This window comes from Catharus ustulatus, chromosome 11 (assembly GCF_009819885.2).
Source record: "Catharus ustulatus isolate bCatUst1 chromosome 11, bCatUst1.pri.v2, whole genome shotgun sequence".
NCBI classification, from domain to species: domain Eukaryota; kingdom Metazoa; phylum Chordata; class Aves; order Passeriformes; family Turdidae; genus Catharus; species Catharus ustulatus.
In genome coordinates, this window is record NC_046231.1 from 13894167 (window position 1) to 13922069 (window position 27903).

The following is a 27903-nucleotide window of genomic DNA, read 5'->3' on the forward strand; positions in this document are numbered from 1 at the left end:
ACTGTGTGCTATGAATCAGGCCTGCCAGTGGGTTGGTGACTCATTTCCTTATTGGTGCAGATGTGTATAGTAAATGTTTCTGGATAACTCTTTTCATATGAAATGTGTCTCCCCTGTGGGAAATGAACACGCAGCAATCACTTCCATTAGGTGTGCACAAAAACTTCATCCTGAAAAAAAGCTCAAATCACTTTTCTTGGTGAAGAAAAGGTTATCTTGGAGCAATGTTTGAATCTTGGAAACTGGTGTGTGATCCTACTTGAGGGTTTGGGTTTTGGTTTTTTTTAATCTTGTGCTTCTGTCCAGCTTCAAAATAAGCTGCTCTTTATACCAGTGCAATTCTTTAGTAAATGCTATAAACATTTATTTGAGTTTTCAGTAGGACTCTTTTGAGTGGCATGTTCTACCTTTTGACCAAGAAGGAATGAAGCACTACTATATTTTTCACATCAGTAAAGGCATTAGCACAGCAGGTTTGCTGAAAATTGTTTTAGATAAAATCTAGGTGTGTGTTGCTGAAGTATAGCAGAAATGGGGTAGTAAAGTAAAATGAAGTGCATTAGCCATGTGGCCCTGCTGGAGTCTTCAAGAAGAAAAATGGCATTTCTGGTTTGGTGCTGGTGCTGAAGTCTGTGACTGAGCACTGCACCTGGCAGCCCTGCTGTGAGTCACTGAGCGTGGCCGCCTTCACTCGCCAAGACATTTATAACTTGGTCTAATGTTGTGATGTATAATCTGTCTGAATGCAGAATGCCTAATGATGTTGTGAATCAGCTGGTTTCATCTTGTCTTTCTGGTCTTTTTCTTGTCATGGCTCTTACGAAAGGAGAACCAGACACTAGGGAAATCAATTTACCACAACAATTTGTGTGGCTCCCAGGCAGATTGATTTAAATAAGCAAGAAGCTTCGATTTGAATAATTTCAGTCTTGCATGAACACTCTAGTAATCTTTCTAGAGCTTTCTAGTTTGGTGATATTATTTTGCAGCTAATCTTAGCTTTTATTGCTAAGCTTGGTATGTTTCCTGAGTAAATTGATATGATCTGTAATTATTTAAATGCTTGCATGTTAATGTTTCTATCTTTTTTTAATAATGTTTAAAAATGGCAAGCCATTATCTACTGAATTACTTCTCCATGCATTAAGCTGCTTTTTGGATAGAAATGGAAAACTTAATTAAAATGCGGAAGATGAGTATTGTTGAAGTAGAACTAAAGTACTCAAATACTGGATCAAAGCAGTTGTTTTACATGGAAAAATGCTTAATATATCAGTCTAGCTTTCCTGGTCATTTTGACCTTTGGGACTTGAGAACAAGGATTTTTAATTTTTTAAAAATTTCTTAATTATTAGAAAAAATTACTCTCTTAATTCCTGTTCAGAGCCTCATCTTCAAGGCATTGATGTGAATGCAGTTGTAATTGAAAATCTATTTTGTCTGCACCTGTGGAAAGGGCTCCTTTGTCAGAAGCTGGCAGTGAGCTCATGGAGCAGGAAAAGGGTTGCCCTGGATGTGTGTTAGCAGGTTCCCAAGAGGTGTGTTTATGGCCTCAAGAGCAGAAGCACTCTCAGTCAGTCCCTCGTCACAGAGCAATCCTCCAGTATCCTCATGAATTTTGAATTTGCTACAGCTTGCCTAGTCGAGTTGATTGATGGTACCATCCTTCAGATGCACTTGGGTTCTCCTGTGTGAGGAGAAAGGACTCAAATTCTGGTTGCTTGTGCTTCCTTGAATTTCTTCTGTTTCTTGGTCAGAGGCAAATGGAAGGTACCTCTCTGTGACTAAGGTTTCAGTTGGCTTATCCTGACCAGTGTTTTTTTGCCTGATCCAAAACGCATTTATCTAAAACTCATCTTACTGAAGACAATGGCAAAAATGGTAATTAGAGCTGTTAAATTGTGGGTACAGCAGGATAGACACTCTGCCTGATTCCCTACAGCAAGTTTCAGAAGCTTCTGTTGAGGGCCTTCTAATTTTTTTTTAAAAAGGATTTTAAATTGATGGTAGGTTGTTTTCAGCTATTACATAGGAAGCACAGCTCAGTACTGCCTTCTGAAGTGCAGTGTACCATAGGAGCAGGGTTTATTTTAGGTGTACATCTCATGGGCAGCCCTTCCTGTATGGGAAGAACTTGAAATGGAAGCAGGGCATTGTGCTCTTTCTAGGACTCCCTAAAAATAACCTCCAGATCTTTTCTGCTGAGTTCAGCGGGTGATGGTGAGAATCCATCAAGAGATCTCATGGGGGAAACTCATCCAGGGTTGGAGAAATCCTCTGGACTTCTGAGGCAATCTCCTAATTCTTCTGTTGCAGAGTGATATTGCTTGCAAGCTGCTGTTGTGGGCTGTGCTGTGGACCTTAATATGAATTAGCCCTTTGTGCTTATATGTTAATTCCCACTGTGTACAAGCACAGTGCTGTTCCTTAAGTGAATTTATATTGGCCTCTCTAGTCTGATGGACTGCTTTCTTTTGAATAACCAGAAAGTTCAGCTGAGAAGTTTCTTCAGAAGAATGAGTAATGTAACAAGTCTGACTTTTTTCTGGCATGGGATGGTCTCTTAAAATATTTTAAAATCCTGCCTTCTGGCGTTTTTTAGTGGTGTCAAGTCAAGAACTTGTGTGGCTTTTGACTTGACATGGCTCTTCTCAGCTCACATGTTAAGTTTGACATAATGAACTTATATTGGGCCATGTCCTATCAGTGTTTTCATTGCTGCCACCATAGCCTTGGGGAGCCTCAAGTTGCCATTGGATTCTCTCTGTGCAATACCTATGGCTTTTCCAGTGAGCTTGTGAATGTTGTAATAGAGAAAGGATGGACTCAGGAAGGGTGGTGGCTGGCTCAGGCCATTGAGCATTTGTCATTGATTTTTTTTTTCATGTGTGAATAGTATTGTGATCAAATTGACACATACAGAGGATGATAAAGTCGGTGATTTTAGTTAGTGCTTAAATGAGAGAAGAACTGACAAACAGCAGGGAGTTTCCCTACTCAGGACTCTTGTTCTTCTCACTGCAGTAAAGAAGTGAGTGATGTGCTGGGCCCCTGCAGATCCTCTGAAGAAAATTCCAGTGTTATATTTCAAATCCAGCTGTTAGGAGTGTCTGAACACTGGCTCTACTCAGGGTGCTCTTGCTTTTGAGGGAGACTTCCCCACCACATTTCGTCTCATGACAGGGTCCAGGACACTTTGTACTTTCAGGAAATCTCTTGCAGGGTAGTAACACTGTGGAAACTGGTATGTGGGGTCCCTTGGCTCATCCTGCCCCTCTTGTTGGCATTGCCAGATAACAAAACAAATGTTGAATATTTCATGGGAATTCTGGGTGACATACACCGTGCAGAAGATTAAAATAGACCTATTCTTGTGACAGCCAAGGACTAGTGCTGGGTGTTGTGTAACAGCCTCTACAGGCCTGTTCATCCATGTGTAATGTAGATCCATCATGTTTTGGAAGTAGTGATGTTAAGTGTAATTGTGCCTCTCACCACTGTCCTGAAGGAAGAAAGGAAGACTTCAAAATAAAATTGTTCTTCTTGTGGTTTGTGGTTAAGGCTGAAGTGGCTTCTCTGAGATATTTGATTTTTATTGCCTCTAAACAGAATAGCTGGCAGGAGTTAAAAATAGCAGAGTCTGCTTCCCACCTGTTTGGATGCTCGTCTTATTTTGCTTTGGAGGTGGAATGCATGAATGTAAATCGTTAGGATTAAAGCAGTGCTGCTCATGCCCCTGAGCACGGGCAGGAGATGCTTATTGTGCCTTGGTGAGGATGGGCGCCTGATTGATGTGACACATGTGCCTTGCTGGAAGAGGGGGAGGAAAATCCTCCTGGGGAGGAGGGATCCTTGGGATCACTGTATGGCTTTCAGTGTGGAAAATTGGAGTCATGAGCCTGCATGTTGAATAACAAAGACAAATAGGAATATTGGCTGGTAGAGTGTTTAGAGTATTGTTCACTCTGCTGAATGAAGCAATAGCCCTTGGCAGGGGAGCCTGGTGCTGGTTTGAGGTGCTCTCCAGCAGTGATGGTGTAATGGAGCTGCCAGAAAGGGGGGAATGTTGATGCTTCTTGGCTTTGCTCTGCAGCACAGCAGTCCCTCCACTGGGTTGTGGGAATGGGGCTATGAGTAAGCAGCATTTGCTCTGAAGCCTGTACTTCTCTGCTTTGGTACGTGGAGCTTTTGGTGTGAACTGTTTTCTTAGCTCCTGTAGGAAGCTAATTTACTAAGGATTTCTCTGGTTCCAGGCCATGTGCAGCCAAACCATGATTCTCTGAAGAACAAAGTGTAGTTAGAACAGTGTTTTTGTCTGAGGAGACAGGAGCTTTACCACTCCTTTTACAACAGCCTTTTATTTTGTGTAAAGCTGAATATCACTTGTGAACACTAAAGTGGCTTTTTGGAAGCTGTCTATAAAGTTAAGCTCAACTTGGGCTACTATAGGGTATACACTGTCAAAAGATGCCAAGTCTTCATATTGAGAATAAGTCATAGAATTGGACTTACAGAGAGATTATGGATGTATTTGATAAAAACTCTTCATTAGCTGTTGAACTAGAATTATTTTTTGAGACCTCAATTTCTTTCTTTGCTCGTTTGTCCTCTGCATCACCAGGGGATGCTGTGCAGTACTGCCAATACTCATGCTATTGATTTTGCCTCTTTACTGGAATACTCTGAAGTTTATCTGGGATGTTTCTGGTTGGGGTTAAGGCAGAATGCCATCCAGAGAGGCAGTCTGAAAGTAAAGTTATCTCAGCATAGCTTGTGGACTGCTTGATGCTGCTGGTGGAGATGCCACTCTGTGTTCCTAGTAAACTCACTGGTGCTGGGGGGGACTCTTCCATAAGCCCATTTGTACTAACTGTCTGAAAACTCTAAAATGACAAACATTGCTGTTGATTTGCTGAATTTTGGATGGTGTGATGAGCTCAAGTCAACTGCAGGAGTGAGGAAAACAGCAGGCTCCCTGTCACCTCGGTTGGTGCCATAGCAGCTTGCTCTTGTGACTCTACCAACATCCTTGCCTGCCTTTTTTTTTTTTTTTTTTTTTTTGGTCTCTGAAGCTTTTTGCTGGCATTATGAGAGAGCTTTCCAGGAGCAAATCCTGAAACCTCCTGGCAAGATCTGCAGCTCAGTGTCGGTGCTATGCTTAGCAGCAGAGCTCTGTTGTGGGGGAGTGTTGTGGGAAACATTATATCTGGTAGCAGTGCTGCCAAACTTAGGTGGCAAACCCATAATTTCAAGGTCTGTCTTGTTCCACAACTCATTGGGACTGCCTGGAAACCCTTTGAGAGGAGGAAGAGAGGGGACTAAGGGAAGAACAACCAAACATCTGGGGCAAATTTGCTTTGATTGTGCTGACTGTTGGAATATGCTCTGATGTGTGGATCTGCATTGAAAAGAGAAAGGCTGAGAGGGCTTAGGGGCTTTAGTTTCCTATGCAGAGAGGCAGAAGCAAGCAGCAGGGACAGGAATAGCTTGTGTGAGAAGGCTGTGGCACTTCCAGCATGGAGCAGCTGTGCAGCCTCTGAGCACCCACCCTGCAGCTTTGTATGGGTGGGAACAGCCAGCTCAGAGAAAGTGATTTGCTGGTAAGAGCCAACAAAGATACTTGCCTGGTCAGGCAAATGGAATCTTTTGTTTCCTTAAATTTACACCTTGGTCTATGGTCACTTCTGATGGAATTAAACCTTGAACATTTTCTGTGCTTTTCCTGCCGTCTGTATTTGCCCAGGGAGGGGTCTCTGCTGTGCAGGAAAGGTGCACAGCCTGCTGAAGACCTTGCTTAATGTCAAATATTAAACAAGCCAAACCACTTTTGACTGCCTATCAAAGCCACAACAGAAAGAGTAGGACTTGCTGAGCTTTCTTGGTGCTTGAAGCAGATATTGAACAATGGATCCTCAATGTGGCTGCTGAGCCAGAAGGACATGTGTTGTGCTGGGGTTTTTTGACATGGCTTTGTGCTGTCTTTTCTGAATAAGCATACTTAACCTTAATAGTGTCATACCCCTGGAGGATATAAAATGTCACCAAAGGTGGAAAAGTTTGTGGAATGTAGAATTTAGTTAAAACAGTTTAAAAAAAGTAGCAGAATTTGATGTTTGGGGTGATGTGCCACTTGTGCTGTATGTGCCAGATGACTGCTGAAATTGCTGCTGATCCTGATAGTTGGATTTTTATGCACAAAATTCTGTGTATGTTTTGAAGGTGGTTTGGTGTTTGTGTATAACATGGACTAATACATTTGCATAAACTAGGAACACCTAACCAATGTGAGCATAATTATTTGGGTAGATGATTTGCTGCATTGCAGACTTTAGCTCTGTACGTAACCAGGAAAAATTATTTATATTAAATAAACAAAGTATATGGAGGTTAGGAGTTTACAACTTTGGTGCATGATATATCCACATTTCCTATGCTTTAAAGTGGCTCTTTTCAAAGCATAGGTGGTAAATATAAAGTTTTTTTGCTGACATGACAACATGGGGTTTGTTTTTAGTACTAAGAGTTCACTGGCATTAGAGACTATTTCAAGCTTGACTTAACAAGTTTAACTTTCATTGCTCACTAAATGTGTAATTAAGTTATGACATCTTCTCATCTGTTTTGAACTTAAATTATCACTGGTTTTAACTTTCCTATCACACATGACTTTTTCAGGATTTCAGGATGTGTGAAAACGGTTTACTGTAGCCATATGCTTCTTGGCTCAGAACTCCAGGATGTTTCAGTAGGTTTGAAGCATGGGTGGTTGTGTGAAGTGTGGTTTTTCTTTTACAAAAGCTGTGTTGAGTCTTGCCCAGACTACTCTATCTCCTCGTGTTTCCAGAAATTCTTCTGCAGAGTATTTTTTAGTGTTTGCATTGGAAAGGGATCAGGTTTGCAGAAGGGTGACTCCACCAGATGTCTCCTTGATCCCCACCTTGCCTCTGGCCTGTGCTGTTTCCAGCAGGTCTGCCTGGCTTGATAGCTGAGGATTGAATCACTTCATTGTGAGTTTGCTGTCCTGGCTGGGTGTGTTTGGTGCTAAGAGGTGGCTGCTATCTCTGGGAAGGACACAGCTGAGAAGCCAATTTATCAGTTTATCTTTGTATCAGCTCACTGGCCTCCTCCTTAGACGCTTCTAGGTCAGCAGGCCCACTCTACCATTTCTCTACAGATCCTGGTGATAAATGTGTTAATTAAGATCAAAGTGAAAAAAACAAAACATGAGCAGCCTGTACTGTGTGTCTGTGTGCACCATGCTCTTTAGTACACCTGAGTGTGAGACAGTGCAGTAAACTGGGGACCACCTGCAGTCTGGCTGGACTTCTCTCTACTACTCCTTTCATAGGAAGGTAGCTGCTTTCATTAACATCTTTTCCTAATTGACTTGTTTGAGGTTTTTACAATCTTCCTGAATTTAGGGAGAGAACATCTACTGGGTTCTTCCCATCCACAAGCCAATTGCCTTTTTATTTTGCTGCTTTTTGCTCCACGTTGATTCTTGATGGCTTTTGCCTGAGCAGGTCCAAAGTCTGCTGTCTTCAATGTCTGAAGATTATCCATAGTTAGTATTTGAGATATGCCTGGTTCTTGCCTTTCAACAAAGTTCTATTCTTGCCTCAAAAGAATAGTGAAAATGTCTGGCATCACTCCCATAAGAACAGTAGAAATTTCTGCTGTTATCCCATCTTCTACTCTCGGGAGGGACTAAATTCTGGGAATTAAGGCACTTGGGTGGTTGACTTCAGACTCTTTCATTTGCATGACTTTTGCAAGGAAGCAGAGGAATCTTAATGCTGGAGATTTAGAATAATCTCTGCAGAGTTTTCCCAAGATCTTGACTTTCACAGAGCTGTAGAACAGTTTGGGTTAGAAGGGGCCTTAAAACTAATTTCATTCCGACCTCTTGTCATGGGAAGAGACACCTTCCACTTGACCAGGTTCTTCCAAGCCTCATCCAGCCTGGGCTTGAGCACTTCCAGGGACATGTCATCCTCAGCTTTTTTGGGCCACCAGCCTCATAGTTCTTGTCCTCATCAATTCATGAGGATACTTAGCTTGCTTCTCTCAGTCCCATGGTGTGAATTATTTTTCCTTAGGATGTGATGCAGGAAGACCAAATCAAGTGTGTTGTCTACTCAGCTGGAAGGGGCTCTGGCTGCCACTGAGGGAGTGGCTGTAAGTGCACCCCAGGCAGTGTGCTGTGCACTGGATGGTGATGCATGACGCTGCTTCAGTCACCATTGCCTGTTCTTATAGGTCCCAGTGTGATGATGGAACATTTCTGCTGCTAAAGCACCAACCCTTTGTGGCCCTTTGGGCCTGGGTGGTGGTGGTGGGCTGCTCACTTGCTGTATAATTTTGACCTAGTTTTATACTGCTGCCAAAGCAGAGGGATTTAGAAAGGGGTGGATGATTGTCATGATTTACTTTTAAAACACTTTTAAACGCAGTGGTGTTGATTACTTCAGTCTGGTGGTGACAGGACTTCACACAAACCTTTGAATTTTTTGGTGGAGTTCATAACACTAATGCACTGTGATTTGTGGCTGTTGTTTGTGGTTGTATGGAAGGAAATGCTTTTTCTGTTCAGGTTTTCTTATATGTGGTCCTTGTTCTAAACTCTGCTTTCCCAAGGAGGTAGGAAGTGATGTTTGTTCTCTGGAATGAGTGTTAGTGCGTGAAGGAGTTTGGAGAACTTCAGCTGTAAAGGGAGGTAATATATTCCCACTGAAGCTGCTAAACAGCAAAAGCTTCTGTGAGCCCAGAGGCACGCACATTTTCTGTAAAAGCTGTTTTTAATCCTGCAGTTTGGAGATATAAGAGGAGTCCTTCTCTTGCTAATCGGTGCAATGTCCTTGCCATCAGCTTTCTCTCCTAAAATGCCTTGACTAGCATGTGGTGCTGGTCTAGGCTGCTCTCTTCCTTCCCTTTGCCCTGAGGGTCTTCTGAGCATCCGTATTCCACAAGCTCACCATGTGGGACTGACACAATGCAGCTTTTCTTGCTCTTCAACTTCCCTTGGTGGTAATTTGAAACTTACTATTCTTTCATGACTCTTACTGCTTATAGTTCTGAAGCTGCTTGTTTGGAAGGTTTCTTGGGTGGATTTAGCAGACAGACTGCCACAGGCACAACCTGTGGGTTGCACTGGGAATATTTTTCTTCCCCTTCTTCAAACTCAGCCCTTCAGTTTATCACACAGAAGCTAAAAGGATTGTTTTTCTCCTGTTGCTTCAATGAAATAGGGAGAAGCAGGTCAGCATTGCTTAACCCACATCTCCAATACTTCCAGTGGTAAGACGGAAGAAGGATCACAGCTCTTAGTTAGCAGGGGATCATCTTGTTCCACATTGAAAGGATTATTGGCTGGATAATACACTTTGCATATTTAAGTACTGAGCTGTAAATGAATGCAGTACTAAAGCTTAGTTAAGGTCCCATTTAAGTTCCATTACTCTTCTCAGAAGAATAAGACTAGATTTTGTTTCACAGAGTTGTTTGCTACAAAACACAGGGAAGTCTGGTATTTCAATGTGTAACATTTTATTGTTGTGTATTTCAAGAAAAGCTTGTTTAAGCTTTGCCAGTCAGTGAGAAACCAGTATGTTATCTTTTTGGGCTCATCTTTCCAGAAAAAACCCTGAGCTTTAATCTTTGGTTGATCTAAAGCAAAGGTTACCAGGTTGGAGGATGCAAAAATAATTGAAGTGACCCTGAAGGGATTTGTGGGAGTGCTCTCTGACCCTTACATATTCTGCTTGCCAGTGTACTAGGAAGTCCTGTCCTCTATAGCAGAATTCCAATGCTAGCCTGTATATTTTTGTAAAGAAACTATCCTTGAGTAAAAGACTGAGGCAGCAATTTCAGTGGGGGGCACTCTTGCCTCCCAGCTTTTGAAAGCAGTCTAAAACATTCATCTGTTGCTGAAGGATGTGGGATGAGTGCAGAACTTAAGGAAAGTACACTTTGTAAGTCACAATAGTGTTGGTCTTAGAGACTGCTGTAAAATACAGCAATTTGGGTGGCATCCTAGTTTTCAGTTGAAAGAATCAGTTCTGTAGTCTGAGGATAGCTAGCAGACATCTGGTAGTCTTTTAAAAAAACCCTGATATCCAGATTTTCAAATTTATGATTGCTTTGGGAGATACAGTTTTAGATCATGTCAGTCTGACCAAACTGCAGTTAATTACTGCAATCCTTCAGGTACCGTTTTTTATGTTCAAAGTGGAGAGGTGATTTCTTCCACTTACTGCTGTAAAAAATAAAAGTGCTTTAGTTAATAATGGCTGTAATTAAGAGCTTGGAAACGTTTTCCAGGCTTGCTTTTTTTCCTCATAAACTTGTGTTCATGTTCCCCAAAGCACCAATGGTACAAGTGTTGGTGTAGCAGATCGTGCATCAGCAAATGCTTGCACTGAAAAGCTCTGCTTGCTTCCAAAACTGCTGAAATGCTGGTTCTCTTATGTCAGATCCCTGAGGTCTAACATCTTAGTGTCAATGATGTGTTTAAGCTTAGAGTGGTTTTGTGTCTTGCTGCTCTTAAAGCATGTCTGGCATCTTAAGTATGGGTAGAAACAGAGACTTTGTGAATCAGGGTTGATTTTTCTGTGGGTGTGACAGCCAGGTGATTTTGTCCTGCCTTTGTGCTGTTCTGCTGTGGAGAGGAGATAGGAGTTTGTATAATTAAGTTTTTTCAAGAAACTCTTCACTGAGAGCTACTCAGGCTGAAAGGAGAATGGTTTGCACTCAGAGTTCTTTCCAAAGGAACTCCCCAAGAGAATATAGTGAATATTTTGAAATGATGTATGAGTATTGGATGTCACCAGTTTCTCACAGTTGACAGTATAAATCTTGGAGCTGCTTTGAACCAGCCCTTTTATGTACAACTGAAAGAGAAGATCTTACTTTTCAAATGAGGAATGTGAACATTTCAGTCTGGGGGAGGGAAGCAAGACCTGCCATTCTCCTTCAGTTGTATGCACCAAACTAATTTTTCTTTAAAATTCTGCTCCTACATCTTTGTTTTCCCACAGGTGCTGTTTTACCTTCTTAGTTTGGGCAATTGTGGCACATGCCAGTGCATTCATTATCTTTTTACAGTGTCCACATAAATGCTGCTCTCTTGTGCTGTTTGTTCTGTTAATACAGCATAGTGTCTAAAGTACCTGTTCATTTTTTGGCAATTAGGTATCATCACTCTTGTGATACAGATTTTAAAATTTCCTGTCAATTGTGTCAAGTTGTTTATCACAGTGGAAAAAATTTGACAGTATTTTAGTTTGAAAAGTTTAGAGTCATCTCTGTTAAATGCATCACGTTGGTGGTAAACTGACACTCCTTTTCTTTCTCTTTTCAGCCAGATAATGAAATCTCTTCAGACTGCAATCATGTAAGTATTACTTTGTTTATTCACTCTCTACCTATGGTGTTTGCACCTCCTATCCCTTGTGAACCTGAGGTATTTTGCATAGTTTTGTACTTTGCAAAGGCTATTAATCAAGGCACATTTAGGTTTCTTTGCTGGCCTTTGGAGGAAGAACACGAGGTGACTTCTTTAACCCAGTATAACCACACTGGTCTTACTGGAGACTTCAGAGTGGAACATTTTTAAAGAACTTTATAAACTGTACTTCTGTATTAGGGGAGGATAGCAGACGTCTTTCCAGTTTTATAATTGGGGGTGGTTCCCGTGAGTTACTGGGAGCAATGTGATGTGTTCCTTTCGGGAAAGATGTGAGCTGTACTGAATTTAAACTCTTAATTTCAGCTGTTGACACCTTCTGTATTACTTTCACAGCTGCTAAATTCTTAGACTCGCTTGGAAAATGCTGTGGGGGTGTGATATTTAGAGGCAGTTTGAGACACTTGGCTGGTTTTAGAACAGATTTCCTCTCAGCACTGTGTTTAACAGTGAGCAAACTATTAGCCAGTTTTTGGGCTGTCAAGCTGACTCTTCAAATCCCAAGACTCAAAAAAAAAAAAAAAAAAAAAGAGAGAGAAAAAATTCATTGCTGAGGTTGGTATTAGGTTTCTTTTGGTTTTTCTCATTTCTATTCTGTCAGCATAAACCATATCAAGATCCTTAATTGCTTGGTTAGCCCTGAACACAGACAGACAAGTGCATGCCTCAGTGACAGTCTTGATTTTGGATGCTTGAGAAGCTGTATTTTGCTTTATTATTGGAAGATATATTCCAGAGATGAAACCCAGCCATGCTGTACAACTAGTAATTTCCAACTGTGTTTATAAATTAACCTTTAGCACTGCCTGACTTCGTTGGCAGCTGTAATTTTCTGTTGTGCAGGGTTGGAGCAGATGAAGGGCACAATATATTTCTGTTTAAGTCTTTTTAAAAAGAGAAAACTTCACTAATTAAATTGTATCTGCCTGACATTTAAATGTGCCAGCAAAAATTACCTGAATGAAGAAGAAATTGAGAATTCTAGAAATCAAAGTTGAATCTTTCTTCTGCTGGATTAAGTGATGGCATCTCTGCTTCAAGGCAAATGTTGGCAGGATGTGGATTATGGAAACCATTCACAAATAGGAACTGTGGGCTAAATCTCATTTTCCCAGGCAGAAATTGAAGGGAGATATTAAAAGACTAGACCCCATGAAGGTCTCATGTCCAAATGTTTTCTTTACCTCTCTCTGCAGTACAATTGCTGATCATCCCCTGGAAAATATTGCCTACTGCTAAAATCAGGAGTTTTAAGCTGCGAGTTTAACCTTCTTTCTGTTTATGGGAAGGTTCATTTGGAGACCATCTCATTTTGAGATTCTCCAAAGTGTGAGATTACAAATGCAGAGATGTATTCTCATCTTGTGTCCTCGTTGTTGTACTTCCAGTCCTGCCTGGGAGAGACCTACTGTGCTCTTTGCAAGGACAGGTTCCCTATTCATTCATTTTTACCTGTTAAACCTCATGTTTACAGTTTACTCCATCTGTAACACCCTAGTTTCCCATCACCTCCTTTTTTAACTTTTCACAGCTCCAAAACCTTAAGAGGTGTGCAAGGTAGTGCAGTTATGCTAATTTTGGTTCTCTCTCTGTGCTTCCACCCTCCTGGAGCAGATATGAATCTTGTGTACAGCATGCAATTGTTTTCCCAGTGTTTTGTGTAGAATTCAAACATTGAAGTAAAAGTTTGACCAAATTTTATCTTTTTGGTATTAATTGCTCACAAAGGCAGAGTTTTAAAAATGAATTTTTAAAACTTCTTAATCTTTAAGTTAATGAAAAATGTTTAAATGCAACTTAAGTTCCTGGAAAAACAGATGAGCTAACAGAGCAATTAGGCAACACTTCAGCTGTTATTTTGTTAAGGTTTCACTACCCTACCCTGTATTTTCACTTTATGGTGCCTCAGGAGGACATCTGGGATGTGTGTATGTATCTTCAGGGTGTGACTTGCCCAAGACTGATCCTTGCACAGTGACCCTGTGCATTGAGGCTCCTTCATGAGCTCACTGCTGACTCCTGGAAGAAAAGTAATCCTTTAAAAAACATTTTTGCAGTCTACACTCTAATGTATCATTTTGCTTAGCAGGAAAGAACCTTCTGTAGGTTTGAAATATATCTGCATCCAAAAAGCTGTCTGGTCACAGCCCTCACAGAAGGGTCAAGCTGCTTTGTCTCCTGCCTTTCTTTGCTAGGTTTTTATAAGGTTTTCAGCATGACATCTGCTCATATTGAAGATTTAATTTGTTTAGTTCACTTGCATCAGGCAGACACACCATGGCACACAAAGGTGTGGTGGACTGAAGGTGTTGCTAACTATGCAGCAGGTAGCAAGTTAAAGCTTTCATTGTTTTATCCTTTCAGTTATGAAATATTCTTCATTTATTATCTTTGCTTTAATAAGTCAACTCATGACCTTGCAGATATTTCTGACTGCCTGAGTTTGTTCAGTATGAGAAAATTATTGCAGAAATGAAGGGACAGAGTTGTTGTCAAGGAGACTTATTATTGATCATTTCAGTGTAGAAGGGATGATGATAGAGATTGGGTAAAAGTGATGTTCCATTGTTTTCTGAAACAAAATATTTGTTATTCTCCACGGAAAGCTCTTAAACTGCCTTTCTACAAATGCTTTCTCTATAGCTCTTGTGGAACTACAAGCTGAACCTGACTACAGATCCAAAGTTTGAATCCGTGGCCAGAGAAGTCTGCAAGTCCACTATTGCTGAGGTAAGCCAGGAGGAAAGCATGGCTGCTCTTGTGCCACTGAGGCTTTTCTGTCTCTTTGTGATAGAGAACTAATGTGTGAACAGTGATGTGGGGAAGCTCTAGTATCACATACCAAATTTGTACCTGTAATTAATTCAATCTCCTTGCTGCAGAAGCCAGGCTCCTTAGTGGTACCAGGCAAAGGGATGGAGGAGGAAATGCTGAACTAACAACCTGTGAGCTCCTACCAGACCTTTTTTCAGAAATCTGTTGAGAATTGGATTTGTCCCCTCTTTGTCATGTGTTTGACATTTATGGGAGTGTTGCTGAAGCAGGGGTTCTGCTGATTTTAACATAAGGCTGGTTTTAGGCTGTGTCTTACCAGCAGAAGGGATAAGCACACAGACATCAAATGATAATCAACTTGAGGGGTTTTTTTCAAGTTTCAGAGGGTAGTTACTCCAAGGAACCTGTGTAAGGAACTGCCTCTTTTTAGGCTACACTAGGAGTTAGTGCTCTGTATCTCAGGCATCCACTCACCTTGGTCCAGCTTCAAAGATGACTTGATCAATCATTTCTTGTGCTCATGCTCAAGCTCTTGAGGCAGTGTGCTCATGCAGGAGCTAGCTGAGCTGAGGTCTCTTCCCCTGTTTGTGGTGGTTTTCAGCTAGACTTGAGGGAAGCAGTGAAAGCAAGGCTCTCTGTAGCTGTACAGGCTTCAGCTGATTAATTCAGTCACTAAGCCATGCTCTCAGGAATACTGTTTGTATATCCACCAATATAAGGTGACCTAGCCATAAACTTGCCTTTTAAAAATCATTAGACTACTCTAGCGTAAGTTGTTAATGTAAGAAGAGATGAAAAAAGATTAAAAGAAGGGTAGAAAATGAAACAGTGGAAGACAGCTTGCATCGAAGGATTGTGTTGTAGTTGGAGTTTGATAACTCCCAAAAGCAAACACTGCCAAATCTGTTGAATCCCACCTTTTTGTGATCGCAGACAACATCATGTTTTTCTGGTTTATGTCATATGGGTGTTGCAGAATTTTCACAACCAAGGCATTCTTGAAAATACTCTTTTAATAGTCTGTTTAATTACCATTTTTATACAGTGGCAGTCTGGCATTGCTGTAAACGTTGCCCTGCAAATCTGGGATATTATGTTTAAAAGCAGTGGGAAGAGTATACATAATTTTAGAATTTTGCCATTCGGTGAGTGGTTTCTAGTTAAAGAAAAAGGTTCGATAAGAAACAATAATCTCATGTTTGATCTCTGGTGTTTAATACTGAGGCAGGTGCATACACCATTCCACTAATATTTTTTTAAGGTACTTCTACAAAACTCTTTAAAACAGATATATGGTGGGCATATACTCCTCCCATACAATATTAACCTTTGCATATTTTCCTTAAATTGCCACAAGCAGGTATAGGTGACTTTTTGTGTGAATGAACTCTGTTTAAAGTACTGCTTTGCACTAAGAACAAAATGCAGCTGGCAGAGGAATTCCTAGAAAAAGTCATTTGGGAAATGGTGACTGACCCAACTGGATATGGGTATGTTCTGAAAAGTGCACCTTTAATTTTATCAGCTAAATACAGTTTTAAATTCCAATTTATTTTCTTCTCAACTGTTGTGGCGTTTATAAGTTCTGACAGAGCTTTAACCTAGAATTACACTTGGCTACCAGATAACAGTGGTTGTTTCAGAAGTGGCCTGGCAATAACATGTTTGCTTGGTCTTTTCTGCAGTTCAGTGGCTCAGGCTATGGAGCTCTGGAGCTGTTTCCAAAGCCAGGCTCTTCCAAAAACAGCATGTTGCTGTTGTGTGCTGGTTTGGCTCACAGTACTTGAGCTGAAGTAGGGCCAAACCAAAGATGCAGCTTTCTCAGAGAGCACTTGCTCAACTCTCTCCTGTTCACCCTGCAACCAACCTATGTGTTCTCACTTCAAAATGTGTTTTGTACCTTATCTGTAACAATTGCATTGATCTTAGTAACTGTTTTTCTTGAAGCTATTTAGATTAAATATAAAATGCTTCACCAGCCCAAATCTGCCTTCAAATAATGATGTTTAAAATGTTGAATGTTTTATTTATCACACAGAAAGTAATGGCTCATAAGCTGAAGCCGAGATCTGTTTTATTCATCTAGTCTGACCTGTGTGAGTCTGTCACAGGGTGCCTGAGTTATTCTTGTTTGAATTAGAATATATCTTACTAGAGACAGCTCTCCATTTTTTAAAATTTCCGTTATAAATATTCCAACTTGGTATTTGAAAACTGATAAAATGGTTTCCTGCCTGTTCCCTTAGCACTGCCCTTGCTTGTTATCTGAAACTGCCAGAATTATTGATTGCCATAGATCTTCCTTGAGATTGATGAGCCCTTCAGTATTTTTGCAGGGACAAATCTTTGATGCAATCAAGTCAGCCCATGTATCTATTCCTTGCAAACCTGTCAGCACTGAACTTTAGTGTCTGCCTGCCAGGGGTTCTTTCTGCAGTGTTATGACTGCAGTTTTCAGCACACTCCTGAGCAGGGGCCACCTGAACTGGGCAAGTATTTCACCATGGGCTTGCCAGGGTTAAGGAGTTGTGTGGTCTCGGTGCTCCTTGGAGTGAGGCATTGCACTGCTCCAACTGAAAGATTCCTCCACCCTTAAGGGATCATCCTTAATTGATAAGTAACCATGTGTTTCCCTTCCTTTGGAAAGGCACTGTCAAAACTGCCTGCATCTTTTTACTTCCAGAGGTGGTGGGTTTGTCCTGACTGTCTGCATCCCTGAGCAGTGCAGGCTGTGATTTATATTGGGGACCTGTCTGTTCTTGTACACTGCTTTTCCAATCTCCGCAGAGCTTTCAGCTTTGGTTAGCTGTGATTTTTACTTTTTTTAGACCACTGAGTAAAATGGTTTTAGTACCAACAATCAGTTCATGCAAGAGCCTCATAGAAAAGAATTTTATGAGGATTTTTCTTTATAGTATTTTTCATCTCCTAGCAAGTTATAAACAGTTCCATAAATAGTGTTGACTTTTGAATCAGTCTCACTTCTGGCCAAAATCTTATATTGTACGAGGTCAGGTGGCTAATGGGGGTCTAAGTATGATTTAGAGATGTTGTAATATGCTCAGTTTTCTAAATAAAGGTTTGTGAAACTAGCATTTCTCCTACAAGTCTACTTGATTGCATGGGTTCAGTGTAATTATAAAAGACGATTATTGAGCAATAGAGTTTATAATCCTCAAGGTCGCTGTGTTTGCTTTTTTTGGATGCTGGCACACATGAGATTTCTCATTTCTGAAATATTTTCAATTATTCTGACTTGGTGAAAATCAAACTAAAGCCTAGAGGGTTTCTTTGCTAGCAGATTTTGAAGCTACAGATGCAAGTTTCTTTGAGAATTTTCTTATAAGGTTAAATTCATAAGCTGCAGACACTGTAATTTTCTTTTTTTTTTTTTAAACAGATAAAGGAGTGTGCAGATGAACCAGTTGGTAAAGGGTTCTTAGTGTCATGTTTGGTGGATCATAGAGGCAACATCACTGAGTACCAGTGCCATCAGTACATCACTAAAATGACAGCCATTATCTTCAGTGATTATCGGTTGATCTGTGGCTTCATGGATGACTGCAAAGCTGACATCAATCTCCTCAAATGTGGCAGCATTCGACCTGGAGAAAAGGTATCCACAGAACATGTAGATTGCCAATACACTTGTAAAAGTCATTCACTTCAGGAAACTGATGTGGGGGCTCTGCAGCAGTATTACTGTCCTACTTGCAACTGAGAAAATACGTGGTGTATCTGGTCTGTTTGAAAAGGGTGATGTCCTGATTGTTCCTTTTTAATTACATTTCCTTTTTAATAAATGTGCATTCGTTCCTCTGTGAAGATCTACTGTGCAGAGACTTTCATTTGTCTTTCCACATTTCACTACAGGTAATCTGACAGCAGTTGTCTCTTTGCTGAGGCCCTCTACAGCTTGATTCAGCACAGTGAATCCAGACAATAGATTTAAGAAGGCCTTTTGCTTGGATTATTTCACAGTCTGGTTGGGTCTGGCAGGAAGGTTATCAAGGTGGTGATGCCTGTGCTATAACCCTTTCTGCTTTCTGTAGTTGAGAGACTGGATCAACAGTTTTTATCTGTTTACTTCTCCTTTCCTCTGCCCCTACAAAATCAGTTGAAGGGCACAAGGTGTGTAGTGTCACATTTTAGTAGTACACACTTACCAATACTGTCCTGGTTTTACTAAATCTGTTCTTTTGCCTGTGAGACTTAAGCAGAGGTTGATGCAGAAAAGAGTTTATAGTGACTAGATGTGGGATTATTTTAAAGGGACTGTCTTTCCCTGTCTGCTTCAGCATAGCTAATGCAGGCAGCAAATACATAGTGCTGCAGGAATGAGTGACTTTTTCTATGATAAGTTTTTATATTTAGGAATAAAGTTAAAATTTGCCTATCAACTTTTTACAGTGCTTTTTAAATTATAGCTTTTATGCTTCTAACAATTAGTCTCATAAATGAGCTATTAATGAAGGGGTTTGCAATAAGATACACATTTTTTGGTTAAACAAAGAAGCTTTCCTAGTTGAGATAATCACAGCTATTACAGAATCACTAGGTTGGAAGAGACATTCAAGATAATCGAGTCCAGCCCATGCCCTAACACCTCAACTAAACCATTAATTTGTTAGCAGCTAGTGTGTTAAATTTAAGTTCTAGTGTATTCTAGAAGACTTAGCTGAGCCACTGAAAGCACAAAAATAAGGACTCATTTCTGGGAACAAGAAAAAAAGCAACCACAGAAGTGGGAGGAACTTGGATGCACTATAGGTTCAGAATGGTAACAGCTGAGTAACTTGCTTTCTCCATAAAGTAAAGGCTCTCTTCTAATACTGGGCTGAAAACCTCATGAAATGACAATGAGAAATTGCTTTTAGCAATCAGTGTAGAATCAGAAGTGATTCCTGTGTGTCAGATCTGCATACTGCCTGTGGCTTGACCAAATTTAAATAAATTAAAATATGATAGCACTGTGAGGATACACCAGAGGGGATTTTGTGAGCATAAACCAAATCTCATGCTGGGAGTGAAACCAGTGTGGTAATTGTGCACAACCCACTGCATTGGTTAGTTCAGGCAGGTGAAGGGGGAGGATGGCTGGGGTGGCTGAGGTCACAAGGCACCAGAGAAAGGGAAACTTTGGGTCACCAAGTTTCTGTGGCCAGCAAAGTGATCACTAACCAGACTTCTATGGGTTTTATTGTGGGTCATGCGTGTTCCTCATTTTCTTGGTACGCAACCCCGAATATTGTGCCTTGGTTTGTAAAAGCATTGCAGCCTGTCATATATCTTTTGTTATGCTGTCATCCTTTGCACTTGGAGCAATTGAAGTACTCTATACTGCTATGGAAACAGCTATAAATGGCTATGCAAGCATTTCTTTTGTTGGTGTTCTGTTCTGTCCCTTTGCTGCTTCAGAGAAATCTAATTTGCTTCCATCAGATGCTGGTTAAGGTTTTATTTCCATGCTGTAGCTTCTGAGAGTTACCTGTAGAGAAACAGTCATTACCCTTTTGTATGACTGAAGGTAACTGTGAATTTAATAAATAGGCCCTGGACACCTGAGGAGGAAGATGGGGAAGAGATTCTCTCTCTCTTTTTTAATGGAAATAAGCGCAGCTAGACCATGAACTCCATCTACATGAGGTAGCTAGATGATTGCAGTATGATAGCTTCATCAGAGTAGCTAGGATAAATTGGCATTTTTAACTGTGAAAGGCACTTAAGTTGATAATCTGGAATTACCTTGCCCCTTGAAGCTTCTCTGCTAGCTGTGTTCCTTTTCTATACTTCTTTTTTGGTTTCAACTTGCTTGATACTTCCTAATTGAATTCTGTTCTTACTGAGTTTGTTGCTTCTGATGTGCTGGTTTCTCTTTCTTTTCACACATTTCTAGTTGTGTTTCTGCTCTCTAAGAGCAATGAAGTTCAGCTTAGAAGGCTTGATCTGACCCTAGACTTCCTTTTGCTGTCTGTAACAGAAAGGCTGTAGATGTGTCATTTGAAAGCATTAAGGGAGGGGTGTCTTTATTTTTTCAGTTAGTGGAGAAACATTTAATAGTGGTTTCAGTCACCTCTCCAGTTGGCTGTTGTGTTTCGTAATTAATTTGGTCTCCTGGTATTTAAAAGTTGCTTTATCTTCATGCAATAGGGATCTAATTTGAAATTGAAATGAGTAATTGCAGTGGAGCTTTTCTTCTTCAGCTGCTGATTGAAATGAGCTGCTTTCCCAATCCTGGTCGTGTCCAGGATTGTATCAAACTCTAGTGGTAGTGTGTAGTTGCCAGGGTGCTGTTTAGCTGTGATGTCCATGCTGTAGTTGATTATTTGCCATAATGAAGGCTACATAAGTGTCAGCTGCACATCTCTTGTAGTACTTTATCAGATAACAGTGTTTTTCCTAAAGGAAGACACCTTAAGAGACCATTGTCTTCTTGGTTTTGCTTTGTTTTTTACCTCTAAGTGCTTTGAGTACAGTTGCTCCCTTTCCTTTTTTCACAAAAGTACAGGACACAGAAGAAGCTGAGTCCAAATGGCAAGAGGTAACATTCAGCTCAGTCTTTGTTTGTACTTTATACTACTCAGTATAGTAGTAGCTGTAGCTATATACTACTCAATATAGTAGTGTGCTATCATCTGAAGTGCTGGGAATTAGCTAATCCAGGAGATCCCAGCATCCCTGGTGTGCAGGTTAGCTAGGTGGAATGCTAAACTGGAGCTCCCAGTAGTTCTCTTGGGTGCTTTTCCATAGCCTGGCTGCTCTGGCTCCAGGAGATTTGCACAACTGTCCAGTGCAGGGTGCTGTGCTGATGAGACAGGTTATATTTTGCCCTTCTGCCTGCAGCTTCTTTTTATTCTTCATTCTCTTTTCATCACTTTTCTAGCTTCTATCTGCAAGGCTGCAGCTGGAACAGATGTGTACTTGAGGCATGTCAGGTTTCAGACAGGATAAAATCCTTTCTGGGAAACTTCTGAAAAATGACAAGTAGAAAACCCAACAGCTGTAAAACCTAAACTATACTGTGAGGGAAAGTGAAATTTCTAATGTAAAATTAATAGTAAACCTAATGTTTTTAAAATTCTGTTTTGGCCTAAAGCTGCATGCCTGGAGTTTGTATTTTAGTCATAGGAATTAAAATCTCCCAGTGTTGTGCTGAAGGGTATTTGCTTGGGCACATTTAGAACTAAGTTCCAATCCTCTGTGGCTCAAAGTGCTGTGGGACTGTACTGGAAAGCTACTTGCATCTTTTGTGGATCTAGCTATATCCTTTCATAAAGCTATGAAGAGTTTCAAGGCTCTCCAGACTAGATAATTATCTAGTATGTTTTGCAGATATTTTCAGCTTTCAGTTAAAGTCCTCCAGTCTGTTTAAAACTTGATAGTGGTGGTGAATCTGTGTTCCAGGAACCACATGTGATTTTTAGATTTAATCTCTTGTATTTCAGTGTATTGCTTCAGAAAAACAAGACCTAGACTTTGTCAACAGGCAGCAGTTTTTGCAGAAGTTCTGACTTTTGGACTGAACTTCAAGGCTTTCAGCTCTGCAATAGAGGTTTTCTGAGAATGGGTGCTGGATAGAGGAAAATAGTTTTTAGGATTCATTCCTCAGCAGAGCTGCAGCAAGTGTTTCACCCTTGTACACACCAGGCAGCTGGTGCTGGAGCAGGACTAGGAGAGCTCCTGCCCATGGCATGACAGCCCTTGACTTTGGAGCCTCTGAAGATGAGCTGACTGCCCAGGACTGTTGGCACATGGAATGCAGGTGGGAACAGGCATCTCTTGTGATGGAGAGATGGGTAGTGATGCAGGTACCCCCAATGTGTGTCAAACTTGTCCTGCCATCCTTGGGACAAACCTTGATTGCCAGCTGCTTTAGGGTGGTTGAGTGCAGCTGTACACACATTTGTTTTCCCTTCCAGTCCTCAATAAGGGATTGTACAGTATTAAACACAGTAGGTGTTACCCTATAATTAAAGCTTGAAGTGATATTTCTCTAAACCGTGTTTGTAGAGTCCCATGCTCTGTTTGGCAGCAGTGTGGGTGTCTTCATGTACTTTTGAGGAAATGAAGAGTCAGGCTTTCCTTAAAATTGTTTAACTAGTCAGAACTAGCACTCTAGGGGCCTGATCTCTCTGAAAATGAACCCCAGATTAGGCCAATAAATCTTCCAAATAATGCCATGTGGGCACAGGAACCGTAAGGGAACCGCAAGGAGGTGTGTAAATGCTTGATGATTGGAGGAAAGGGCATGCTTCAGGAGCCAGATGGGTTTGTTTGTATGTGTGATGTGTTTTTAAATTCCTCTAATGCAGGGCAGCAGAGTAACCAGCACTACAGGATGATCTGCCCAAATGTGAAAACTCTATTAGCAAAATAATGTAATAAATGAGCCATTTCATGTTGTGTCCCTAAAGTGTAACAGCAAACATTCAGCATCCAGCATATGGAAACCTGCTTTCCAGATTTTCAATTAAAAATAGGTTTACTTACATATGTAACATGACTCTGACCAGGAGTCTAAACCCACACTGCAATAAAACCAGGAAATTTCTGATTTTCCTAGCAGGAAAAGCTTACCTTCTGCCCTTCTTGCAAGGGAAAGCTGCAGGTGAGTGAAAATAATGTTGGTCTGCCTTGCCTCCCAGCTGCAGCTTCTCTTAGGCAGGAGATAAACTGTGCCACAGGAGCTTAAAATGGTGGTTTTCAATCATTCACACTTGTCATCTTCTCAGCTGTAGTTACTACCTGTGACTGACCATGAGAGTTTGCAGAATGGAGTTTGTGTCTGATGTGGTTATGGATAAATGGCAGTTCTAAGTGATGTGTACTTCTGAGTACTATTCCTCAGAATCCAGATCTGAGGTTCAGTCCTAAAGGGACTGTTGATACATAATTATATTTCTTCAAAGATACCTACTCAGAGTATGGAGTTGACCAGTTCTCACTCAAAGAAAGAAGCAAACCAAAATAAGGAATTTTGGAGGTGTGGGTTTGAGATTTTCTGCTTTCTTTTTTTTCTTGTAAGGGAAAACTGCTTTTTAGCCTTTAAAAACTGATAATATTTCTGGGTTTTGTTTACAAGTAACCAAGCAATTTTGTTTGTGCTCCAAGTGTAGCAGAAGATAGGAATCAAAGGCTGCCTGTATAAGTAGACATGTCAGAACAAAAAGACTGAGGAGAGTTGCATGGCTTTGGATAGTCATGGACATGTTTTATGGAGACTGCTCTCTTACTCATGCTCCTGTAACAGCAGTGGCTGATCTGCTTGACAGAGTGAGCTGAAGAAATGGCTCCTAAATGGTGACTGCAAATGCCAGGCTGAGTGATTCAGCCTGAATTTGAGCATGCATGCCTTGTTGCATACTCAGTGTAAGTTTAGTGGCAATATCCTCTCGCAGCAGAGCAGCATGAATTAAGGTGGCCTTCACATGAAGAACTTGCAGAAACCATGAGAAATCTGGACCAGTAGAGTCCTTTAGAGGAACCAGACCTTCTATAGAGGGGGCACAGTTCTCTTTCTAAACACATAAAGAGGTTATAGAAAACTAAATGGAGCTGTGCTGATCTTTGTCCTGCCTCTTCCAGGCTTTTGAACAAAGTATACAGGGATCAGGCTCTCTGTGTTTATTGGTAGCTGCTGCTCACAGTCCAATATTCTTTCCAGGCCTGAAGAACAGTGGATGTGTGATGCACAGCACTGGGCCAGAGCTGCTCTGTCAGAAACCTCTGTCTTGAATGCTTTGCATTTTTTTATTCTCTTACTGGAGGAATTAGCTTTGAGAAGCCTAGGTTGGTCAAAGCTCCTCTGTGGCAGTTTTTACATAATTAATTTTTACCACCCAAACTGGAGGCTTGGTGTGGCAAAACTATGATTTTTCTCTCCCCAAGTATTTTCTTAATGTGATGCTTTTCCTTGCTGTTGCCATGGTGCCAAGAAAGCTGTGTCAGATTAAAGATAATTTGGCTGTTTTGGTAAACTGCTCTGAGCAGTGTGACTAAGTAGTGATAATCTCATTAAGTCACATTAAAATAAGCCCAGAGCACTGGAGGGGGGGATTTCATGGTGACCATCAGTGGGATGGTGATGGATAAAGTGTGGTTAGTACAGGTCTTAACTGTTGCCTCCTCTGAATTTAAATGCAATTAATTTGGAATGTTGGGAAACCTATATATAGACAGCTTGTTGCTTAATTAATGTGATACTTAGCCAAAATCACAGCTCACTTGTTTATGTAAAAGCTTGGCTACAGGTGTCTTGTTCTCCCATAGGATGCTCACTCACAAGGGGAGGTGGTGGCATGCCTGGAAAAAGGCCTGGTAAAAGAAGCAGAGGAGAATGATCCTCGAATCCAGGTTTCTGATGAGTGTAAGAAGGCAATTCTTCGTGTGGCTGAGCTCTCTTCCGATGACTTCCACCTGGACCGGCATCTCTACTTTGCGTGCCGAGATGACAGAGAGCGATTCTGTGAAAATGTGAGTGCTTGCCTCTTCCTTTCTCTCTACAGAAATTAAAAAACCCCAAAACAACTCTGGAAAAAGCAATGTGGACTGTAGAGCCTGAGTGATACTGTGTAATACTGTGTCATTTTGTAATAATTCCAGTATTAAATTCATTCACCCAACAAACATGCATTATTTCTAATGTGTTAATGTATTGAATTGGCATAAATGGTTTAAGGGGCATCAGAACTGGTGTGACAGGGACTGGGGGAGTTAAAGCAGAGGTGAGTGTCCATTCCTTTCTACAGCTACGAGCTGTTGCACAAAGCCAGCCTGGTCTGACTGTACTTGCCGCACTTCTTATGCCCAGAGCATGAGCTGAAGAACTGCATTGTTCAGTATCAGCTTGTATTAGCTGAGAATTGTTACACTATGATGAATATGACCAGATTTTTAAAATGCAATAAAATTTTAAGGATTTTTATAGCATAGAAGCTATTGCTGTCATTTGAAATATTAACTCGAGTATATTATAAGTTTAAAACAATTCTCCTCAGTCTAACCTGCTTGTCAAGTATTATCTTTAAGGGCAAATGTTACTTTCTGTTTCACAGACTCAGGCTGGGGAAGGTCGAGTATACAAGTGCCTCTTTAATCACAAGTTTGAAGAATCAATGAGTGAAAAGGTATGTATCCTGGTGAGACAAATCCTTACTGCAGAAATCATCAGATCATTCCTCAGTCCAGGCTGCATTATTATTTTCCAGTGTTCAGGTAAATGTCGTCTTCATAGCCAGATAATCAAGTGCTTTAGCAAATGCTTTTACTTTGATATTTTTGTGTTTCAAGTTTCAGTCTTCAAAGTAACGGATTTAAATAAATCAAAGCACTTGTGTGTGTAGTTTGGAGAGGCAGACGGAGCTCAAGTGGTAGCATTGTGATTGACTGTTTAAAGTAGCAGTCACAGCATGCTGGGGTAAACCTTGGATAAATGGTGTTCTAATTGTACAGATTAGAAACAAAAAGGAAACTGTGTCTCTTTCATTGGTGTTTTTAAGGCTATTTTCAAGCTTTTCACATTCTGTGTGAGAAGGATACACGGTTCAGTGACTGAAGTTTTTCTTCCGGTTTTCTTGAAGATGTGGTTTTCAATAACGGCAAAAAAAGTTGTTCTAGAAAGCTAGTCCTGAAAAGTTTATATTGGTATAGGTGCTTTGTTAAGGCAGCAATGCCTTCAGTGATTTTGGAAGCAGCATCATAGTGTTTGGGATTATATGGAATTATAATCTGTAGAAAAGGATATGAAGATGGGTATCTGTAAAGATCTCCTCAGAGAAGATCTGCTGAAGTAGCCTGACTCAGTGCAGGAGGGATCAGACTAATTTCTGCTTTGTTAAATGCATTAGCTGTCTCTGAGAGCTTGGTTCCAGTTAACAAATTAAAATCTGAACAAGTGATTGCTGAGGGCTGTAAGCAAAGCTCCGTTTTGTAGGAGTGTGTTACTGAAATGAACTGCTGCTGTTGCTTATCCTCTGTTTAGTTATACAGGGACACTGGTAGTTTTAGAAGGGTGTTTTCCATCATCAGATGACTGAGGTATGAATGTAAGATGTAGAGAGGTTACACCAAACTGCAGCAGATGACTTTGTAGAGAGAGAGAGGTGGATGCTCTGAGGACACAGTTTGCACAGCAGAAGGAGCACTAAATGGAGTTCTCACTCTCGTAGCTGCCAAGGTTGGACCATCTGCAAAGTCACTGGTTTTGTAGAAGCTGTTACCCAGCAGAGTCCCTCCTTGCTGGTGGCACTGGCTGCTGCATACACATGTAGCCAGTAATAGCTGCTGGTGGGTGGCTTGGTTTGTGTCATCCAAAATAGGCTCCTGGGCTGTATCCAGCCTTTCCCTACTTCAGGTGATGAGGTATCTGCAAGGCTGTGTCTCCCTGTGTCCAGAGCTGTAAATTTGTCCAGTCCCAGAGTCTGGGACTGCACAGGAACATGAAATATGGAGTGGGAATATCTTGGAGTAGGGCTATCCAGCTCCTCAAGTAGGTCTGGGAAGGAGGGGGTGAAGTCAAAAACCTAATTGAGAGAGTGAGGAGTGGATTCTAGGACTTTCCTGTTCCTTGTGCCAAGATCACTCCCTCTTCTCCCTACTCTACATATTCACTGTTTTCCTTCCTTTCAAGTGAGCTGGGAATGGACAAATTTGCTTAAGCTGTTCTGAGTTATCTGCTGCCCTCAGATTTAATTTTCCCCTAATTTAAACCAAGAGCTATGAAGTGTAGCAGGTCTTTTTTTGGATGAAATTTAGAGGGTTGTTCTTGCAGCTGCTGGGTTCAGGTTTGGCCACAGTGCATCCTTGTGAACCTCACCAGTTGTGGAAAATGGCTGGAAATTCCCACGGTTAGATTGTTTTATCTGCTATCATCTGCTCAGCGCGTTGCGGAACAAATCCAAGAAGCACATTGTTTTGTAAATGCAACTGGAAAAAGTTATTTCTTGAGGGCATGGGGTGAGCATGTACCACAGCTGGGATAAATGTCAGCAACTGCTCCTAGTTACCACGAATGAGTCACGCTCTTCACAAAAAGCTGGATGAATGTGCAGTTTTGAGAACTGCTCTGCAGAGAGCTGCTCCCTTTGAAACCCCTGATCTGTTGACCTTGATGTGCATTGTTAACTGTGTGGTTTCTATGAGACAAATGAAATTTAGCTGCAGTCCAGCTTAAACGCATGAATTTAAAAACATCAGTTGTTTTCTGAGATGCAACTTGAAAAGTTGACAGCAGCAGGTCCAGCTCTCTGCCACCAGTGCCCAGAAGCTCATTCCACCATCCCAATGTGTCTCCTGCAGTGCCGTGATGCTCTCACGACCCGCCAGAAGCTCATTGCCCAAGACTACAAAGTCAGTTACTCGCTGGCCAAGTCCTGCAAAAGTGACCTGAAGAAATACCGCTGCAATGTGGAGAACCTGCCCCGCTCTCGGGAAGCCCGACTCTCCTATCTGTTGATGTGTTTAGAGTCTGCTGTGCACAGAGGTAAGTGGAATTTTGCTGGGACCTTTATTTTAAAAATAAGGGGCCTTCAGCTTCAACGTGTATTTACAGTCCGCTTCTCCTTTTTTCAAATCTTGTTTCAAAGGCAAATTTCCTCATCGTGGTGCTTTCATCCCTGTTCTGACGATCAGAATAGCTGAGTAAACCCCTCTGCCACTGACTCCTT

General features: G+C 41.1%; 1 protein-coding gene across 1 annotated transcript in view; it reads left to right on the top strand.

Moving 5' to 3' along the window:
- The window catches only part of GLG1 (golgi glycoprotein 1), an 81571-nt gene that overhangs the window by 25540 nt on the left and 28128 nt on the right, over positions 1–27903 (top strand). The window contains exons 2-7 of the mRNA XM_033069457.2: positions 11360–11392; positions 14108–14194; positions 17640–17855; positions 24509–24712; positions 25294–25365; positions 27536–27719. Of these exons, the coding sequence (XP_032925348.1) occupies positions 11360–11392; positions 14108–14194; positions 17640–17855; positions 24509–24712; positions 25294–25365; positions 27536–27719 (796 nt within the window). The remainder of the gene's footprint in view (positions 1–11359; positions 11393–14107; positions 14195–17639; positions 17856–24508; positions 24713–25293; positions 25366–27535; positions 27720–27903) is intronic.